Source organism: Diadema antillarum, unplaced genomic scaffold (genome assembly GCF_040938485.1).
Source record: "Diadema antillarum isolate AM-2024a unplaced genomic scaffold, OU_Dant_1.0 scf00000025, whole genome shotgun sequence".
NCBI classification, from domain to species: Eukaryota; Metazoa; Echinodermata; class Echinoidea; order Diadematoida; family Diadematidae; genus Diadema; species Diadema antillarum.
The window spans coordinates 1,655,503-1,676,445 of NW_027270914.1; the positions used below are offsets into that span (position 1 = coordinate 1,655,503).

Consider the following 20,943-nt stretch of genomic DNA (forward strand, 5'->3'; position numbering starts at 1 on the left):
TCATCAGCCAAGTTTGGTTTGTGAGCATGGAACACAAAGAGTAAAAGTCTTGGGAAAAAATAAGTTAACTATTTAGTAATGAGATGGAAAACGTGGCTTACCATGAACTTCCTGCCAGAGTTAAGAGGCACTGTGCCCTTGATCCACAGGTCACCCTGAGAGTTGGACATTGTCCACTGCTGGACTGGGTCACCGCTGGTGGACGTTGTGGTGTACACGGTCAGTGACCGGACGTTAACTCCATACATGAAGTACCAGAACACCAACTGAAACAAAAAGGATTTACAGAGGAAACATCGTCAGTTTACTACTGGACTACACCCTTGGTTATTTTAGAGGCCCAATATCAGAAACACCAAAATGTAGTGAAAGCCATATTTTTTCAAGAACGTCTACAATTAAGATTATCATCATTGAGTGAGGATGTATCACATGTGTCTTGGATCATGAGCTGACAATATATGTTGTTAAAGTGGACCAATGATTAAATGGAACAGAAATTTTCATGAGTTTCATGGTACAATGCAGTAGTGTAAAGTATCTTTGTAGATATCAAAATGTCTATTGAAATACCCTCATTTGCTGAACTGTAAACAAGTGAAATTCACTTGAATTGGCCCAGCACAAAAAAAGGTTATTATGGCAATGTTGCATAAAAATATGCAATTAAAGTTAAGTCAGAAAATCAAAGATGAGTCAGGCCTCAGCCAATCAGAATTGTGCATGCACAGATCTATGTTTCACCTCAACTTTTATGCAACAGGGCCATAATTTCTAAGAAATTTGCCAATACCTGGCAGTCACCATCGTTAGCTGGTCTGGAGAGAACGATGCTGTTGAGCCGTGCCATTTTTCCCACGTCAAATTCACCCGACACCAGGTAGCGATAATGACCTGAGAACAACAGGGAGGACACAATATTGACTACAACTTTCACTCAGGAAAAAAGGTAAAACTAGTCTGTGTATATCATATTGACAGTTGAGTACAGTGGTTAATGTGGTTGCTTGGTCTGCTGACACATAGCAACCAATCAGATATCAGCATCTGAGTTGTCAAACTGACTGCCACTCTTGCTTTGGAAACTTACCCCTAAGTACTGACAACCTCTTGACAGGAGGCTAAGAATACATGCAGAGCAAAACAAACAACAATTAACTCTTTATGTGCCATGTTTGCACATCTGACTCAATTGACGGCGTGCCAACTTCGCATATTCTGCTCAAACCCACAAACCCGCCTAAACCAATCGATAAATCGCCAAATGTCAAAGTACAATGAAAGCTTTTTCGTGCTTCCGTTCGTCTCAGATACAGCTTGCATTAAGTGGTGATTGACTAACAAGCAGTGTTTCCTAATATATATGCGTGCACATTATGAGTTTCTGTCACTGTTTCATGTGCAAAGGACATGCCTTTACAGTAATGTACCTACTGGTAATTTCAAAGCAAAACAATCATCAATTTCTAATACAATTTCCATCAAAGCACATAACCGGGGGGCCAAAAGCTGAAAACAGAGGTCGAGTTGCACTCTCTCTACAAACTAAGTAGACCATGCTTATTTTCAAGTTTTTATCGTAACAAACAACATTCCACTGGTCTACCTCAAAAAATTTGTTGCGAAAGCCTCCAAATCCAAGATGGCGTCCAAGATGGCCGCCATATTTACTGAATTTGATATTTGAATGATAGAATTCGATAGAAACATCAGATTTCAACAAATGAGATATCATATGAAAGGAAATAAAATTTTCTACAAGTTGATACTATTTTTGTGGGTTATTGTGATAACTGGATTGAGATTTTAAGGAAAAAACACTCATTTTTTGATATTTTTCTGAAAAAAGGAATATCATGAAAATGCTTGATTCAGCATAAATCAGAGAATAACTGAAAAATTATCTTGAAACGTTTCAAGAATTTTGTTTGACATATAATTGATATTTGGAGAAAATTCGGGGTCATTATCGCTTTTGGTTCAGGAGTAATAATGTCTCAAACTTGAAAACTCACTATGTAAAAATGGGCACTTTAGTTGTGACAGACCTTGTTGGTCATAAAAAAGTCTGCGCGCGTCAAGACTACTACATGCACCACTGGCACTGCTGCGTGCAGAAGTGCCAGTGGTGCGTGTAATAGTCTTGGCAAACGCAGACTCTTTCTTTGACAAACAATAGTTTGTGCCTGCAAACAAACTTTTCATACCAAGTGGTAGCTCAGGTGACGCTGGTCGCTATTATTTCAAAGTAGATTGTTCTGAAGCAGATGAAATGAAGCAAAAAACTTGGCACCAGTCTTGTTATAGATAGGTTAAGGCAGAATTTAGATCAACCACCGAAAAAAAATCAAGATGACAGCCATCGAAGTTGACATAGTTGATTCCGCCAAATTAAATGTATTATCAGGATTTTGATACAATTTTGTCTGTTGTGCTATCTATTTATATGTTTTACATATTTTAAACATTGTAATACTATTTCAAACTGTCTTAGGTTTTTATGGAGACATTTTTAAGACCAGTGATATTCTACTCTCTGAAAAAGAAAGAAAAAATCGAGTGGAAGTATTCACTTTTGAAGGAGTGAATAACAGAAAACAGTGAATTAGAGTAAAATTGGAATGAATTTTGAGTGGAAATGTTCATTTTCACTCATTTTAGAATGACCTTAGGATCACTCGTCACTCTTCGAGTGATCCCGAGGTCACTCTAAAATGAATGAAAATTAACATTTTCACTGTCAAGTGATCCTGATATCTAATATGGGAAAGCATCTAACAATGGCTTAAGTTCAGATCAATTGTGACACTATTATAACCCACGTGAAATCAGCCTTAAAACAATGTAAGAAAAATCTATTAAAAGTAAATACATTTTCAGCATGCTTATTTGTAAATGTGAATATACAGTACGAAAAATCAATTTGGACAGTTTAATTAGAAGAATATACTGAAAAGTAATTTCACACAACACATTTAAAAGCAAATTTGAGAAATTGAGGCCATGTCGGATTTTTCGGGGGGGGGGGGGGGTGGGATCAGAAGGGCTTTCAAGGACATCTATTATACGGACATTATTACACATACACTGTAAAAACATCGGTGTTAGATTTAACACCACGGATGTTAAATCTAACACCGATCAAACTTCAATAAAGGACCACACCCACAGGTGTTAAAAATGCACTGTGATGGTGTTGAAAAGTGTTCACCTGACACTTCGTGGTGTTAATTTGACACTGTACCTGGTGTTATTTTGACACTGTACTGGTGTTAATTCAAAAATGACACCACATGGTGTTGATTTGATATTTGTTGGTGTTAATATCAATGGTTTAACACCCGTCCAGCTTCAATAAGAGACCACACCAGCTGGTGTTACTTTGGTGTAAATTTATTTTCACATTTTTTTCAAAAATCGAGTATTTTAATGTAAAATTCTTGATCGTCTTGTTTAAATTAAAAATCAACAAGAAGTGCAGTTACTAAGAAACTCTTCAAAAAACAGTTTAAAATTTGGAAATGACACCCGTTGGTGTTGATTCAACACCATAAATGAGCACCGAAAATTTAACACCAGCTCGGTGTTCACTATCTAACACCGGACTTTTTGCAGTGTAGTACCATCATCATTCACGTTTCTACAAGAGCAGAGTAACATACAAGTAAAAAAGCATAATTTGATACAGAAGCATTTCTTTTTTATCAAAGATTGAGCCTTACCGAAACACTAGAATGAGTTCCACCCCCCCCCAAAAAAAAAGACCCTCAATATGGTTTACACTAGTACAATATCGTTCAGATGTATAGAAACATATAATAGACAGCAATATAAGAAGATTGAAAAAATATATGAAAAAAAAATTATAAGTTGAGATTTAACTTTGATGCAACACACAAAAGGTATTGTTTATCATAGGGAGAGATATCACATTCGATTCATGTGCAGGTTGGTTGTATCACAAACATTCTACCATGTAAAAAAATTATAATAAAGCCTAAAACACACGGAGATATCACCATTTCTTTCCACAAAACCATAACCATTGTAACTGTTGACAGCTTAGTATAAAAAAACAAACGTTCTTATCAGATCTATTTAGTATATCTAATAATATTTTGCATTGATTATACTAATTTATAGGACAAGTTCACCTTCATAGACATGTGGATTGAATGAATGTACAGCAATATTATTAGAACATATCATTGAAAGTTTGAGGAAAATCGGACAATCTGTTCAAAAGTTATGAATTTTTTAAGTATCTGCGTAGTCACTGCTGGATGGGAAGACTACTACAGTGTATGATGGCATATGCATACAACCATACAAAGAAAATAAAAAGAGAATTTCACAAAACTTTACTTTTTTAATAAAGTGCACATTTCTTTTACTTGTTACTGATATATGTTAAGGGTAATATTATTTTCTCCCTGCCTTCTGAAAGAGAGAAGTCAAGTGTTCTCTTGTTATGCGAGAAAAGTGAAAATATGTTGAATTTTCTTTATTCTTTCTTCATACCATTGTACTCATGTGACATAACAAGCTATAGTAGTCTTCTCATCCAGCCTTGAATGAGCAGAAACTTCAAAAATTCATAAATTTTGAACGGATTGTCCGATTTTTGTCAAACTCTCAATGATGTGCTCTACTAATATTGCTGCATTCACTCAACCCACATGTCTGTGAAGGTGAACGTGTCCTTTAAGTTTGTACATTAGTTGTTCTATCCCTAACTCACAATTTAGAACTAGTTTGAGGAATTAACTAAAGGTGGGTTTTTGTTTTACGTGCACTTATGGTGAATAATGCCTTGAACGACAACCTCAGTTAATTACTGCCATCTTGAATTTTGTGTGGATACTATGTTTGTCGCTAAATATGACACATTGGCAAAATTTGTGCCAAATTCCAAGCTCCTATCTCTTTTTGGAAAATACTTTTTGTTCAATCTTATCTGCCTCAGAACAATCTACTATGAAATGCTATACAGTAATAGCGACCAGCGTCACCTACCACTTGGCATGAAAAGTTAGTTAGCAGGTACTTGCAAGTCACTAGACCAATACAGTATTACATGTGATCATGTAATCACATTGTATGCAAAATTTATAATGCATAAATATATTTTTTTAAGTTTTAGATGTTAACTTGTCAACAGTTTATGATATTGCCTGTAATTCCATAAATATGAATTATAAAAATGTCTCATCTCAGTAAATCTCAATCTCAATCGCAGGTTTCAAAATAATTCTTCAGTTCTTCTTTGATAAATACAAAATCATGCATTTTCACATTTCATCCTTTCTTCAAAACAGTATAAAAATATGAATTTCCTCCCCCCCCCCCCCAAAAAAAAAAAAAAAAAAAAGAGAGAGAAGCAAACAACCCTCTCCACCCATTTACCACAATACACAGCTAAAGTGGTATCAACTTTTAGGAAGTTTTACTCTCCTTCATATGACATCAAATTTTCTGCAATCCAATGTCTCTATCAAATTTTATGTTTGAAATGTTAAATTCAATAAAAATGGCGACCCTATATTGGACCGCATCTATACTTTGGAGGTTTTTGTAACAAATCTTCTGAGGTGTACTTACGAAACATTGCTTAGTATGTTCAATAATTATTATGTATGGTCTTATTTATAGAGAGAGTGGAACTCGAAAAGTAAGCACAAACTTGGATTTGACCCTCTGTGACATCTCTGGAAACAGATGCGTGTAAATACATGATATTATGTAAAAAGGTATTTCAAGTTTGAGACATTATAACTCCTGAACCAAATACAATGCTGACCTCTAATTTTCTCCAAATATTGATTATATGGGAAAGATGTTAATTTCTACATGGTTTTCATAGAAATTTTTAATTTTATTTATTTCTTTTTACTTTTTATTGAAATGTTCACGGTGCATTCTGAACAATGTCTCCATAAAAGCTTAAGATGGTTTGAAATACCATTACAATTTTAAGAATATATAAAAACCATATAGATGCTGCAAAACAGACAAAAATGTATCAAAATCGAAATAATACATCTACTTTGGTGCAATACACTATGTCAGCTTTGATGGCCTGCAATCTTGATTTTTTTTTTTTTGAGTGATTGATCCAAATTTTGTTAGAAACTTTCTATATAGCAAGGTTGTTTCAAACTTCTACCTCTATTTGAAAGATATTTTTGCTTCATCTCATCTGCTTCAGAACAATCTACTTTGAAATAATAGCGATCATTGTCACCTAAGCTACCACTTGGTATGAAAAGTTCGTTTGCAGGCACGAACCCTTGTTTGTCAAAGAAAGAGTCTGCGTTTGCTAAGACTATTACACGCACCACTGGCACTGCTACACGCGCCAGTGCCAGTGGTGCGTGTAGTAGTCTTGACGTGCGCAGACTTTTTTATGACCAACAAGGTCTTGGTCACAACTAACGTGCCCATTTTTACATAGTGAGTTTTCAAGTTTGAGACATTACTACTCCTGAACCAAAAGCGGTAATGACCCCTAATTTTCTCCAAATATTAATTATATGTCAAACAAGATTCCTGAAACGTTTCAAGATAATCTTTTAGTTATTCTCTGTTTTATGCTGAATCAAGCATTTTCATGATTTTCCTTTTTTCAGAAAAATATCAAAAAATGAGTGTTTTTTCCTTAAAATCTCAATCCAGTTATCACAATAACCCACAAAAATGGTATCAACTTGTAGAAAATTTTATTTCCTTTCATATGATATCTCATTTGTTGAAATCTGATGTTTCTATCAAATTTTATCATTCAAATAACAAATTCAGTAAATATGGCGGCCATGTTGGACGCCATCTTGGATTTGGAGGCTTTCGCAACAAATTTTTTGAGGTAGACCAGTGGAATGTTGTTTGTTACAATAAAAACTTGAAAATAAGCATGGTCTACTTAGTTTGTAGAGAGAGTGCAACTCACTCGTTAAATAAGCGAGTTTTTGGGGTTTGGCCCTCCGGTTAACAGCTTCAATTGCCTTTTCTCTATGACTTCGCTCACTACGTGTACACTTTAACAGAAATCTAAATAGCAATAACATAGATTGGAAAAACAGAATGTTCTCTCAAATCATTATGACTACATTGTTGTCCTAGAATAATGTGGTACGCAGGAGGTTTCCACCATGGCACATAAAGAGTTAAAAAACAGCAAAACATTCTTACTTGAAATGAATATTCCCTAGTGCCTGAGAAAACACGAAACAAACAAACCAAACTCATTAGTGTACCTGTGCCAGAGTTGTAGGTGTGGTCCACACCAGGCGCCCCATCCAGGCTCCCCTGGTTACCAGACACCCAGGTCCATTTCAGGTCAGAAGTACTGTCTTGCACCCAGTCACACACTGTCCCTTGCTCAAAGTTACACATGTCATATTTATCTGATCACCAAGAAAAGAGAAGATTACACACAATAATAGTATCATTGTGATGATGACCTACTAAAGCTCTATCACTAGAAAGGCAACCTTTCATGAGATTCTTGTCCTTTTTAATGTAAGTTATTTCAGTTGGTTAGTGACATCATATACCCCATGATTTCAAAAAGCTCTTTTAAAGTGTGTTTAACTAAATGCCCTCTTTGCTTTTCTACTCATTTCAACAACACTTGTGCTTGTCTTTTCAATGTTGTATCTATGCTATGTTTATACATGTGTGATTACTAGTTTACAGCACTTTGGTATTAGCGATTTCAACATTCTTTATAAATACTGCTGTTTTGTTGTCCATGTTTGCATAATTCTTCAAATTCTACTTTAAACATTTCTACACAAAAATCAATCAAACTCCAACAGGTACAATCAGGGAGATGATCGTATACTACATACTATTCAAAAGGCCAAAATAACACCCAAATCAAAAAAAGCTTTTATAGTCTATTGTCATGACATGAAGAGAAATTTTAATTTTAGCAGAGCCTCCTACAGAGTCAAAGAGACTTGCAGAGTTTTAAAATTTGTGACATTTGTGCAAATCTAAATGAAAAGTATACTGTAACCAATTTCACATAATCTTTACAAAATACAGGACATTAAAATTCAGAATTTCCAATCTGATGCACAATCATATCTGCAGCAAAAAATCGCTCCGAGACTTAACACTCGATCCCGACCCCCAATGCAAATTTGGAGGCGCAGCTTACCACAAGATTGTTCATCCGTTCTATCCCCGCAATCATCGGCATAGTCACAGGCAGCTGTGTACGGGACACAGATCTGGTTGTCACACAGGATCTCACATGGTGAGTAGGACTCAACTTTGCATTGGTCAAAGGTCACATCATCGATGGCCACGATGTCACTGGTGGACGTCACGAAGGCAGTAAAGAGGATCTTGGAAAGGGAGACAAAGAGTACTTCATCCATAAATCATTCCTTACTCAATTTACCTTCCACATTCTACATTGTAGTAAAGATACAATGTTATAGCAATAATTGCTACTATTACCCTGATAACAAAATCACACGTAATCATGTTATTACCGTCACTATCATGATTATCATTATCATCCTTACAGAGAACATGTACAAAACACAGAGTTAACAATGCTCATAAAGAAAATAAATACATTTCATACTTTCATTATTATAACACTTATTTGACAGTTACTTAACCATGTAGCACCCATCAAAAATGTATGATTTATGTGCTAAGTTAAGGTCATCTAGAGGGCAAAGCATGTGTGTATACCTGATAGGTAGTAACGATGCGTCCAATTCCAACGGTTACTTGTGTCCAGCTTGTTACTGACCAGCTTGGTTTGGACCAAAGTTGAGAACTCTGGCCATCAGATGTCAAGAGTTCTACTCTGAATTCATTACTCAGATCAGCCATCTTGGATAGCATTGGGGGAAATCAATCATGAATTCATTACTCAGAACAGCCATCTTGGATAGCAATGGGGGGGAAAGCAAGCGCAAGTTCAGATTACTCCATTGCATTCATTCTTTCTCCTATTTAAATAACCCTTTGAGTGCTTTGAGTGTTAATTGGCACAGAAAACCCTGCAGAAAACCCTGCAGCATTGTACACACTGTCCAAAGTTCCTGCCATATAAAGGATTAATGGCCATGGATAATTGAAATAATATATGATACAATGAGTATTTACAATATATCAAAGGATGAAATAATGAGTTTTAACCAGTATTGATTAGATTAATGTTCATCAATGTTCAGTAATGATTTTCAATACTGCTGGTTAAGAGTAAACTGGAAGTATCAATCTGCATGTACAATTTTGACACTTTTTTGTCAAATTGACAACACAACAGGTGGAGTTCACTTTCCTATGTATCAGTCATACTGCTATGAATCAGTCATCAAACTGTATAAAATGTTCATGTTGTCACAATCCATCATTTGATACCATTACTTAGAATTAATCCATTGTGTACTTTGAGTGCTGATTGAAACACAAATAAAAAAACAAACAAACCCACAGCATTGTATACACTGTCCAAAGTCCCTATCACAGGTACATAACTCGAAGACTTGATGGTTACTCACCGAACACTTATACCAAAAGCTCATCTCACAGCTGACCGCACTGTCTGGTAGGTTTGAGGTGCTGAGAGTGGCCATCTCATCAAACTGACCGTTACCAGTGGTTATGGTCATGTAATAGCCTCCTGCAATATGATATTATTAAAAAGGAGATAATTTGATATAACTGCATTGTATCATAGGAGTCTCCAACAGGACCTGGTACAAAAATGCAGATACCACAAAGGATTTGAATCTGAAACTTTCTGGCCAAGAGCCCTGCGATGCATCCAGCCGGCCATTTGGTTTGCATTCCCCAACCGTTTTTTCTCATATGCAGTCAGAGAATGATGTACATGTATCATTAATGAATGTTTAAGTACGTAGGGTGTTAGATGAATAGTAATCAAGGTGTTTGTTGAGTGTTGATTTTAGCAATTCAAGGGTCAGTTCTTACAAGTTAGTGAGGAAGTGCTCAGGAATTCTGCTGGAACTGAAAAGTATGAAATCAGTCATTCTACAGTAGGTATAAAACTGAGATGCAAGTATGACATGATATTTAGCTTCCCACACTGAACTATCAAATGATACTAAATACAAAATTGCATTGCTTTGACTAACACTGCAATAACATCAACGCTGAGGTGTAGACTGCCTACACAAACACATACTTTTTCATTCTCAGTGTAAGCTCTTTTGTGGTAAAAGAGAACTGATGTAAGCACTTTACACCGTAGTCAACACTTTACACTACGCACGTACATCAGCAGTCAAGTGACACTCTCACAAACGCATTAACAATAGTTAACATTTAACAATACCTGCTGCCCATATGCAATGCAAACACCATTGGTAAATGTCAAACAGGGTGCTCCAAACAAATACACACCGCATTCAAGAAGGAATACACAAACACTACACTAACACTGAAAGATAACACAGAACACATTACCTGCTGCTTCAATTCCTGCTGCCAGTGCTGACGTGTCCTGTCCCCGACCCCAAGCAAAGGCTCCAAAGCTCATGTCAATGTATCCACACAAGCCTTGTTCAAAGGAACAGGTTCCTGTATGCATAATACAGTAAAATAAACAATAATGGTAATACCAAAGAAATCCTAGTACTGTAAAAGTGGAAATTTTCGCGGTGTTCAAATTTTTGCGCATTTCGCGCAACCAGAAGCTAGCTCGAAAATAAAAGCACACGGATATTTTTGCTTGCCATATGTTCCAGTGGCGGATGTCTTGATTCCGCGGAATTAAAAACACGCGAAACTCTTCTTACTCGCACAAGCGCGAAAAATCAGTCACGCAAAAATATCCACTTTTACAGTAATTAGCATTTGTCAGTCACATAGCTGTAACTTGCTACGCTCTTTCTTCCAATGAAACAAGTCATAACAGTATTCCTAATCTAAAGTAGATGTTAAAGCACAGCTTTCTTCAATATTGGTTCAGAAAGGTTGATTGTGTTTTGTGAATAGTGCCAGACTGATGTGTGTGTGTCAAATCACCTACTAACTGTTCAATTTTTCACAACATACAAATTTGTAGATGTATATAATAAGAACAGAAACGAATACAGAAATGAGATTGTGATCTTGGGTAGATGTAAATGTACTGTCTCTTTTTCACAAAGAGAATTTTCATGATAACTGATTAACTGATCAGGACACAGGACATGAATAAAATAAATAATAAGAAAGCTGCAGAATAAATAATTTTGTTTCAAATTTCGTTTTGGTTTTTTCTTTCCTTGTTTCTTTTGTTTTTGTTAATTTTTTCTGCTTTCATGAAGTGAAGCCGTCACCCTTTCAGTAATTACTTATATTTTGATCAGCAGCTAATACTGGAAAAAGCATCATATTCCTGCAATGTATTCATGTTGAACTGACACAGAAGGATATCACACATTAGTAGACAGTATTGCTACCCAATAGGTCTTTTAAACATTTCATGCTAATCTGAAGGCGCTCTCGAGGGTCAAGGAGCCTCTTTGCAATAAGTAAGCGGACAAGTAACAGACTGAACAACTGAACAAATGTTAGTCATAATAATGGTTATGATAATCAAGATAATAAAATTAAAAGTTCTAATGCCACCACACTACTACTGACCACTGTCGTTGCTGCTACTACTACTACTACCACTACTACTGCTGGTGATGATGATGATGATGACACTGATAATGTGAAATTAATAATCATCTTACCACAAAAAGCCTCGTCTGAACCATCCGTACAGTCAGCCTCATAGTCGCAGTATTTGTTGCTGTCTATGCACTCATCGTTGTCACACTGCCATTTCCCAGCCCCACAAGGACCAATGGTGGACGACGCTGGAGTGGTGACCCCCTGTGGCAGGCCACCTGGTGGTAAAATGATGATGACACATACTCAAGAATATGAGAATCTCACAGATGTTGTGGCCTGGTGGTTGTGTGCCTTTAACTGGAAGGACTAGAGTTCCAGTCCTGCCAAGGCATTTGTGCAAGTGAGCAAGACACTTACAACACTAGAACTTTCTCACTGGGTGCCATGTGGTCCATGAAACCCTTTTCCTCTGACCCTACATTCCCAAAACAGACTTGTTCTGTACAATTCACAACTCGAGCACCACCTTCTCTTTCAGTCCCACATGTGTTTGTAGTTGTTGGGATTTGTAACTGATAGAATGCTACTGTACATTAGTGTTCTTTGTAATACAAGTAGGGCCTATATCTAAAGTTTTAATGAGTTGTTATGTCTTGCCAATTTGGCAAAGCATATGGGCGTGTTTGTCAATTCTGAAATGCTATTCACAAATTCATTCCGTCACTATTTCAATCAAAACTTAGAAGTATATAGTGTGCATATTGCCTACACCAAGGCAACATACCGGTACTGTAAAAGTGGACATTTTCGCGGTGTTGAAATTTTCGCACATTTCGCGCGACCAGAAGCTAGCGCCAAAATAAAAGCACGCAAATATTTTTGTGTGCCGTATGTTCCTGTAGTTGATGTCTTGATTTCGCGGAAATAAAAACATGCAAGATTCTTCTAACCCGGCCAAGTGCAAAAAATTAGTCGCACGAAAAATATCCACTTTTACAGTACTTTAATGTCAGCGCATGTCAAACAAGGACCTCACCTGATGTTTTGACGCAGTCTGGTGTAAACGAAGTATCGTCGATTCCTATGTCACCATACGGACCATCGCCTCTGATTGCCTCTATTACAATCTGGAGAATGGATCAGTCAATACTTGCACTTTATACAAATCCAATGACTTCCATGCTAGTCTTTTGCAATTTTCTGTTGTCCATTTCTGAGAACACTAATTTGCTCAGTCTATTCTGAGACTGAACCTGAGTGTAACCATCTGCAATTCTTCTTACGTGGTTGAGTTTGTTTTTTTTTTCCATAAGGATCACGCTTTAATGACTTTTTGCCTTTGGTCAATTGGTCCAAGTTCCATTAACTCATTAAAGGCAGTACAATAGGGCAGCCAATCTCTGCAGATCCCATACAGTTGTAATATGATGATTTATAGAAATAAAATTTTATTTCATGCCGAAAATTATAATCAGGCTGTCAAATGGAAATGCACATACTAAGCAGGCTAAATGCAATTTTGAGACATATACAAGCACGTACAATGTGTACTTATCACTCTATCAACACTGATGAAAAAAGAAAGCACACTAAAACGAAGAACATTCCAATAGCTTTGATACAGACTGAATAAGATCTTAAGATATTGAAATATATGTCATAATGAATGAACAGATATACATGTACATTACAGCAATGTACTGTCCAAGAGCTCTTTTGGGAGGAGACATTAAAGAAAAAGAGAAGAAATAGAAGAAACTCTTTATTGCACTCGACGTGCCGCGTTTCAATTCAATTCAATAGTTTATTTATTTCCATAATCACAAAGAAAAGAAAAGAAAAAGTTGACATAATCCAAAGTGATACAATTTTTTTTTCATTTCTCTTAATTTCTTCAATAAACTATTGAATCGAATTGAAACGCGGCACGTCGAGTGCAATAAGAAACTCTTTCTAACCTGGAAGTTTGAGGTGATGGAGCTAGGGATGCCTACGTCTACCAGCTCCCAATAATCATTGGAGTGACCTGTCTTGGTCCAGAGGATGTTCATGTAGCCTCCAATGGAGGTACGGGCAAAGATGTTGAGGGTGCCCATGTCTACTCCATACATGTGGTACCAGGTGCGGAACTGCGGATGGACAAATGGATTACAAAGCAATGGGTGGAAGCAATTTTTAGTGCTATAAGTAAGAAGATTTTGCTGTGTTCTTTGTGATCTTTACACAACAATAAATGAATGCAAGTACATCAAATAAATCCTCAAATTTGATTTCTTTTCTCTCTCTCACTGTGATAATGAACATTACAGTGCTAATTCCCTGCTGCTACAGAAGTGACACAGGCAAGGTACATGTGTGTATGTGCATCTCTCAGCAGCAACACTCTACAGCAGCAGTACTGGTACCATTGCACTATGCATTATAATTCCACGAATGAACCTATTAAAGAAATTGTAGGTAGTAGATGTGGATTACAATGATCGCAGTTCTTATTATCTCTGCAATTACTTTAAATTTGACATGACAGGAATGAATTGGCATGGGATCATCACGGCTGATTGCTAAAAGCTGGCTGCAAAGATAACAGTATAGCTTAACCCGAGAAAGACTAGTCCGAAGTATACTCGGGCAGGTGTCCATGGGAAACGAGTGTTATAGGAAAATCACAGCTTGTCCTCAATGGGTTAAGGGTAAGACATAGCACTACACATTGCCGTACCCCAGGGTTTGATGATATACAAGGTTATGGCTTGCTCAATCAGTGCATTGACAGACCAACATATGAGGTAGTTATGACCTTGTGGCTATTCCTTGTGAGGTAGTTATGACCTTGTGGCTATTCCGTGTGAGGTATCTGTGACCTTTTATGTAGCTATTCACCCTCCAAGGTTAGAGTTTGCTCAATCAGCATTGACAGATCATAATGTGAGTAGGTAGTTATGACCTTGTGGCTACTCACTCTGCAATCTGACCCGCTGGCCTGGTGTACAGGGCTGATGAGACGAGCCCTGTCTCCTTCTTCAAACCCAGATGTACTGGCGTCCATTACCATGTAGTAACCTGTTTGGATACACAGCAATGGTTGAGCGGCAGAAGGTCATTACCTTCACATAATCACATGTAATCTCAAAAGTTGTAAACACTTTGTGAGTTTTCTATCACTCATCAACAAGATCATAACTTGGTTAATACCTTAGCAGTTGAACAGTGTGAACCTGCCTTTATGTGTGTTCCATTGACTGAATTATCAATTGAACCGTTTAATCAATTGAATCATGATGTACATATTTCAAGTTTACTGCATGGTTCTGTATAATGAAGTTTTCTTTGCATGCAGGTCTTCGTATAACTCTCTCTGTTGTAACAATCTATATAAATTCTTTCTTTGCATGTAAGAATTTGTGTGACCAAGCAGCTCAATTTCATGAATTTGATATAAGCAGCTCAAGTGCTTGGGAAACCAGCTGCAAACTACATGTACAGTTTGTACATGCATATCGGGTTTCATTCCTCTTGCATGTTTACTCGGACACCGAGTGGAGTTACCCTTTTCATAATGATACAGTGTCTACAACCACTCTATATCCTTTATTCTTAACAGAAAATTATTTCACTTTAATATCTAAAGATATATGTATTGTATTATAGAACGGGTAGAGAAAATCCTGTGATCTCATTGGTCAAGAGTTGTGTGTTGATTTTTACTGGCTGCATGATGCATCGTAGAGGACAGCCACTCTAAACATGTTATTGCACACTTGTAGCAAGAGTTCATGCACTAAGAGATGCCTATTGGCTACATGTAGCTGATCATGTACATCCAGTAAATTTACTGTGCACCTAATAATTACTGGATAAATGGTTTGGAAGAACTGAATGCATGGTTTTTGTCTATGGGAGGCCCAAAAATAATGCATAAAGTAAATTTGCAATCAGGTTACATGATCAAACAATGGAATGCTGGCAAAGAATATGAAAAAATGAAAAATTGTCCCCCTTTCTATAACTCTGATGAGGCACATGTCTTTATGTGCATTAGTAGAAATAGTGTGCATGCAGTAATAATGGAATTAAGCCTTCCATAGTTACCTTATACACACAAATCCTACTGATGCACTCAGACGTGTAAATTGTTTGTAAACTGACCAATATACTGTGTAGTGTGGTCCCTGTATGGGCCTGTCCTGTAGTTGTCATCTGACGGGCCTTGAAGACGCCTAAAGTTGATGTCATCAGCTGAGTCCTCCGCCCATGAACAGGCATCGGTTTCAAAGTCACACATGTCATAGTTATCTGCCAAAGACAAAAATGTGACATTATCATCAGGACGACAAGAATGGTAATTGTCATTCTGACACATTCAATTCAATTCAATTCAAATGAATTTATTAGGAATTTTCTGCATCGAATATATATTACAAATGAAATACAGTCGTTTCTTTTTGTTTACAAGACAATAGAACAAGTGTGTACATCCGAATATAAAACTGAGATATACGTGTACAGATTAAAGAAAAGAATAGGAGAACACGTCAGTTGGGAACCACTCAGAGTAAAGTGAATCAAATGATCTGATTGAATTATGGCACATGTATTGGGAGTGCAACTGCAGAAAACTGTCGTCAAATAAGCATATAGCTTGAAGATACAACTGCCTTGAAAGAGAAGAAAAAAAAGAAAAATGGGCAAAACATACATCTTGTATACTTACAAGAGGAGGAATGACAAATGAACGAAGAAAAAAATGGCAGGAAACCGTTATTTCATATTATCAGTAAGATCAAATTGAAGTCTGAATTTTACCTTCTGTAAATATCCTTGGACAAATTATTTTACCTTCAAAATCTGTCTTAACCCAGGTGTAACATCAGATGCCTGCCAATATGCTGGGGTAAAAACGATTCCAGCATCTTCTGGTGAGAACATTCCCATTGTTGCAGAGGTTGCTCTATAGGGACTACATTTATTTAATTTGCACTGTAAAGTCTGACATCATTTAGAACAACTTTAACGCAGGATATCAAGTCTCCCACAGCCATTGTGGTTGGCAGTGTCTAACAATGATATCCTCATAGACACTATCTCAAAATGGCAGGTGATTCCACACGTAGCAACCCTGTGTTGATATCTGTAGATACCCTACATCAAGTCAGACTCACCACACGACGCTTCGTCTGAGGAATCCCCGCAGTCGTCGGTGAAATCACAGAGGCGACGTTGAGGGATACAGGCAGTGTTGTCACACTTGAATTCATCGGGTGCACAGGCTCCGGACTGGGGTGCTGGAAACACATGCAGCAGAGGGGCAAAATTAACATTTGACCAGTTACATTTGCTTTCATATCAATGACATATTTTTCAGTATGGACATTTTTTTGTAATATTTCCACTCTCGTGAAAAAGCACAAAAATAAGGACATATGAATACTGTATGGATATTACAACAACAAAAAAACAACTTTAAAAATAATTCCATCACAAAGTTAGGCAAAAAGCAAATTTGATTGAAATTGGCCCAGTGGAAAAAAAAATTATAAACATTTCCAAGTTTCCACTTTCAATACATTTTTTTCTCTCTTAACCACACTCAGCCATTGCAAACTTGTTTTTCACTTGCATTAATCCAAACAAGAACAGATACGGATGGATTCAGGAATATTTGAGAATGGCAGTCAAGGGTAACATTATTTCCAGCACTACTGTAACTGAAAGATCAAATGCAAGTATCCAAGTACATGTACATGTTCTTGCTTTGTTTTGTTTTGTTTTTCATTAGCTCATAGTTGGGAACATTGAATATTTTCTCTGATTCAGAAAACATAGACTAATTTCTTTTCTTTCTCTGTTTTTTCCTCCCGAAGTCAGCTAATCTCAAAACCTGCATCACTGTCATCTGTATGTTTAACCCTTTCTGTGCCAGGGACTTTAGACAGTGTGTACAATGCTATGGGGTTTTCTGTGTCAATCAGCACTCAAAGGGTTCAGTGCTGTAATGTTTTTGAAACCACTTCAAGTGAGCATGTATCAAATATAGAACAATAAAGATAAGGAAACTGATCCCAAACCTGGCAGGGCACATCCATCCATCCTAATGTCATCTATGGCCACATCACCCAGGACGTCTGGACTTCTCACTGACTGGAACTTGACCTGTAACAGACAAAAACAATCTTGTGTGAATTTTATTCAATTTGTCTCCTTCTACAAATTGTAAATTATACTCATTTGTAGAGGGAGACAACTTGAAGAAATTCGTAAATTCACACCTCAACCTTCACCCCTCTGATAAATATCATCTTGCTTTCAAAAGAAGCTTTCATTATTTTTTTAAAGTCGACAAGGTACGGAATTTAAGAATGCAGAAACCATGTCACACTCAGATGCTGGGATTCATTTCATTACTTTGTGAAGAAATTTTAATTGATTTGGGTTCATCTTTTCACATGCCATGTCAATCTAAGTGAAATATAAACAGAGCTGCTGTAGAGAACTATGTTGCACTTTCATGTTTCCTGTTGTTCCAGTAAAAAGACATACACATACAGCTGTATACTGTTTTCAACACCAGAAACATTAATTTGTAACATAAAACTTTCACAATTTGGAGCTGACAGTGTTTTTTGTAGCATGAAACTTTTGTGAATTGGCGATTGGCATTCAATGCATTGCGCAGACAAACCTTTCATGAAATTTACATTCCGGTTCATGAATCTTGGCTCTGCACAAAATTTGAGAAAGTTTCTTGCACCCCCTAATTTCTGGTTTTACAGTTTACGTGACCAGTCCAAGTATCTACAAATATCCAGGTACATAACACCATTATTGCTTTATAGGCAGAACAGCGCCCTCACTCACATTAAAGCCTCCAGGGATGCGTCCCAGAGCTGCAATGCCTTCAAGCCAGCGGTCGCCTTGGTTACCGTACTTGTACCATGGCAACATGAGGAAAATCTCCTCCTGTACAAACAGCTGAAGGTAGCCGATGTCCTCGCCATACATGTGGTACCAGAAGCGCACCTCACAGGTGGCCGCAGCATTGTGGTGCATCCGGGATGAAAACACGGCGTATTTGTTGCCCGAACTTGGAGTGGTACCAACGTACATGTACCATCCTGTCGAACGAATTTACATCAAAAGTGCTTTGATAATAGAATAAACTGGCAAACTCAACATTTCTCAGGTGTTTCTGTATTTCCCTAACATCGAATATTCAAAAACTACATGAAGGACCTGGTTTTGAGGGAAACTTCTGTTTCATTAGTCTGAAGACTAGCAAAACTCTTAAGTGTAAGATTACCACTTCACAATCAGCATTATCAGCAGCAAGTTGTATCATCACTCATGTCATGTTACATTCTTTTGTAGTCTAAGATCATAGACTGACAGAACCTGAATTTTAGCAACAAATTGTGATCACAACCTCAGCATTATTTCCAGGACAACTAACCACAGCACATACTGAAATTGTGATGATACATGTAGTGATGATAATGAGTATCTGATAGAGCACAAATCCTTTATACTACACAAACAATCTATCAAATCTACCAGTATATTTCACCTGTCACCAATTTTAAATGTCGTATAAAAAAGAATAGGGAGCAGAAGGGTATTACCTGCTGCAGTAAGAGTTGTGTGATCATATGTAGGTCCTGTGTTTGAATCTGGAGTGGAGCCCTGGTGTCGGATAAACTTGTAGACATTGTTACCAGCATTCCACCAACGGCAGGTGTCTGCCTCAAAGGTGCAAGATGATCCTATAGGAAAGCACAGGAACAAACAAATAAACAAACAAAGGTGTAATGTGGGTGAGGAAACACTAACAACAGCAAAACTACAATGTGTACTTGATACTCTTGGCATTTTCAGGAAAATTGACTAAATGGCAATCATTTGGTTATGCATACTTTTGAGAAATTTGTATCACTTTCAATTATCACAACTGGTGGTGGGTGCTTGACTTTTCAATCCTAATGTAGCCTCAACACCATTTGATTGTGCAATTTCAAAAAATGGAAACAGGTAATTCATGTAGCACAAGTTCACTGCAAAGGGATGTAGCGGACACACCTCAAGCTTTTGGTTCCAAATCAAGAGAAAGCACATACTTGGAATGCTTATCATATCTTTAAAAAATGTATTTCAATTCAAAATCTTTTCTTATCAATTATAGTAGTAATAGGCAACCCAATAACCCACCCCCCAACAGAATATTGTTTTCTTCTTTGTATAGTACAATGTGCCTCATTGATACCATTTGCCGACTATTGTTAGTCACATGGGGCAAACCTGTTTTCTAGTGTAGGTACGTGGGATGGACCACTTCATTAGGTTAGCACCCTGCTCCTCGCTAGGAAGTGAAGACATACTGCTTTGCAGATGGCATAATAATAGCATTGGTTCACCATGACTAATAGAGGAAACTGTATCCTTCATTAATGAAATCCTGTTCACTGATTGGTCTACATAGCATCATGTGACCACACGTACGTGTACCATTGCTATGTGGAAGACAAATGCCAACTGAGGAAAATGTGCCATACTGTAACATTATATTAATGGTAAATTCATTGATAGTGTGTGTGAAATACTAGTGGTATCAGTCCATATTATAGACAATGGATAAAATCACGTCCACTGCATGCATTACGCCGATTGTCTGTGCAGCAATATTATGTACAGTGTATGTAAACAAACAACTAACCTAGTGTGATATTTATTGCAGGTAAAAACATTGTGTCATTCTGAAAAATAAAAATTGTTTGAAGTTATGATACAAATATATCATGCACTCTTCCAAGCCTTCACTCGATTAAGGGATGGTATAGTATTTGTTGAGGTAAGGATTCAGCTTTTAACTTTTTGCAAGATACTAAGAAACCACTTCATGAAATGTTACAGAGCATACAATTCAAAGAGGAATTCAAAGTTCATTTGATGAAAATTGGTTTTGAAATGGCAGAAATATTCAAAAAACAAAGTAAGGCAAAACAATCTTAATGAAAGGTGAGTCCCACCTTTTATTAAGATTGCTTTGTTTTGGACATCTGAGCCATTTCAAAACCAATTTTCATCAAATAAACTTTGAATTCCTCTTAGAATTATATGCTCTTTCATATTTCAAAGAGGTTTCTCACTATCTTAAAAAAAAAATTCACCATCAAAAAACATTGGAAACCTGAAGCCCCATCTCAACCGTAACTGTACCATCCCTTTAATGATTCCTCACTGTCAGGAAAGACCCCATTTTCTTTTGGGGTATACTGTATAAGTGGAAATTTTCGCGGTGTTGAAATTTTCATGCGTTTCGCGCAACCAGACACTAGCGCGAAAATAAAAGCACAC

At 36.9% G+C, this 20,943-nt stretch overlaps 1 protein-coding gene across 1 annotated transcript in view; it reads right to left on the reverse strand.

Moving 5' to 3' along the window:
- Positions 1-20,943, reverse strand: part of LOC139733961 (MAM and LDL-receptor class A domain-containing protein 1-like) — a 59,183-nt gene that overhangs the window by 13,025 nt on the left and 25,215 nt on the right. Inside the window, exons 7-21 of the mRNA XM_071644777.1 lie at positions 19,215-19,355; positions 18,454-18,710; positions 17,664-17,748; positions 16,758-16,880; positions 15,745-15,891; positions 14,558-14,658; positions 13,557-13,727; positions 12,635-12,725; positions 11,718-11,873; positions 10,459-10,572; positions 9,531-9,652; positions 8,165-8,354; positions 7,254-7,403; positions 794-894; positions 102-266 (exon numbers count right to left, since the gene is read on the reverse strand). Coding sequence (XP_071500878.1) covers positions 102-266; positions 794-894; positions 7,254-7,403; positions 8,165-8,354; positions 9,531-9,652; positions 10,459-10,572; positions 11,718-11,873; positions 12,635-12,725; positions 13,557-13,727; positions 14,558-14,658; positions 15,745-15,891; positions 16,758-16,880; positions 17,664-17,748; positions 18,454-18,710; positions 19,215-19,355 — 2,114 coding nt within the window. The remainder of the gene's footprint in view (positions 1-101; positions 267-793; positions 895-7,253; positions 7,404-8,164; positions 8,355-9,530; positions 9,653-10,458; positions 10,573-11,717; positions 11,874-12,634; positions 12,726-13,556; positions 13,728-14,557; positions 14,659-15,744; positions 15,892-16,757; positions 16,881-17,663; positions 17,749-18,453; positions 18,711-19,214; positions 19,356-20,943) is intronic.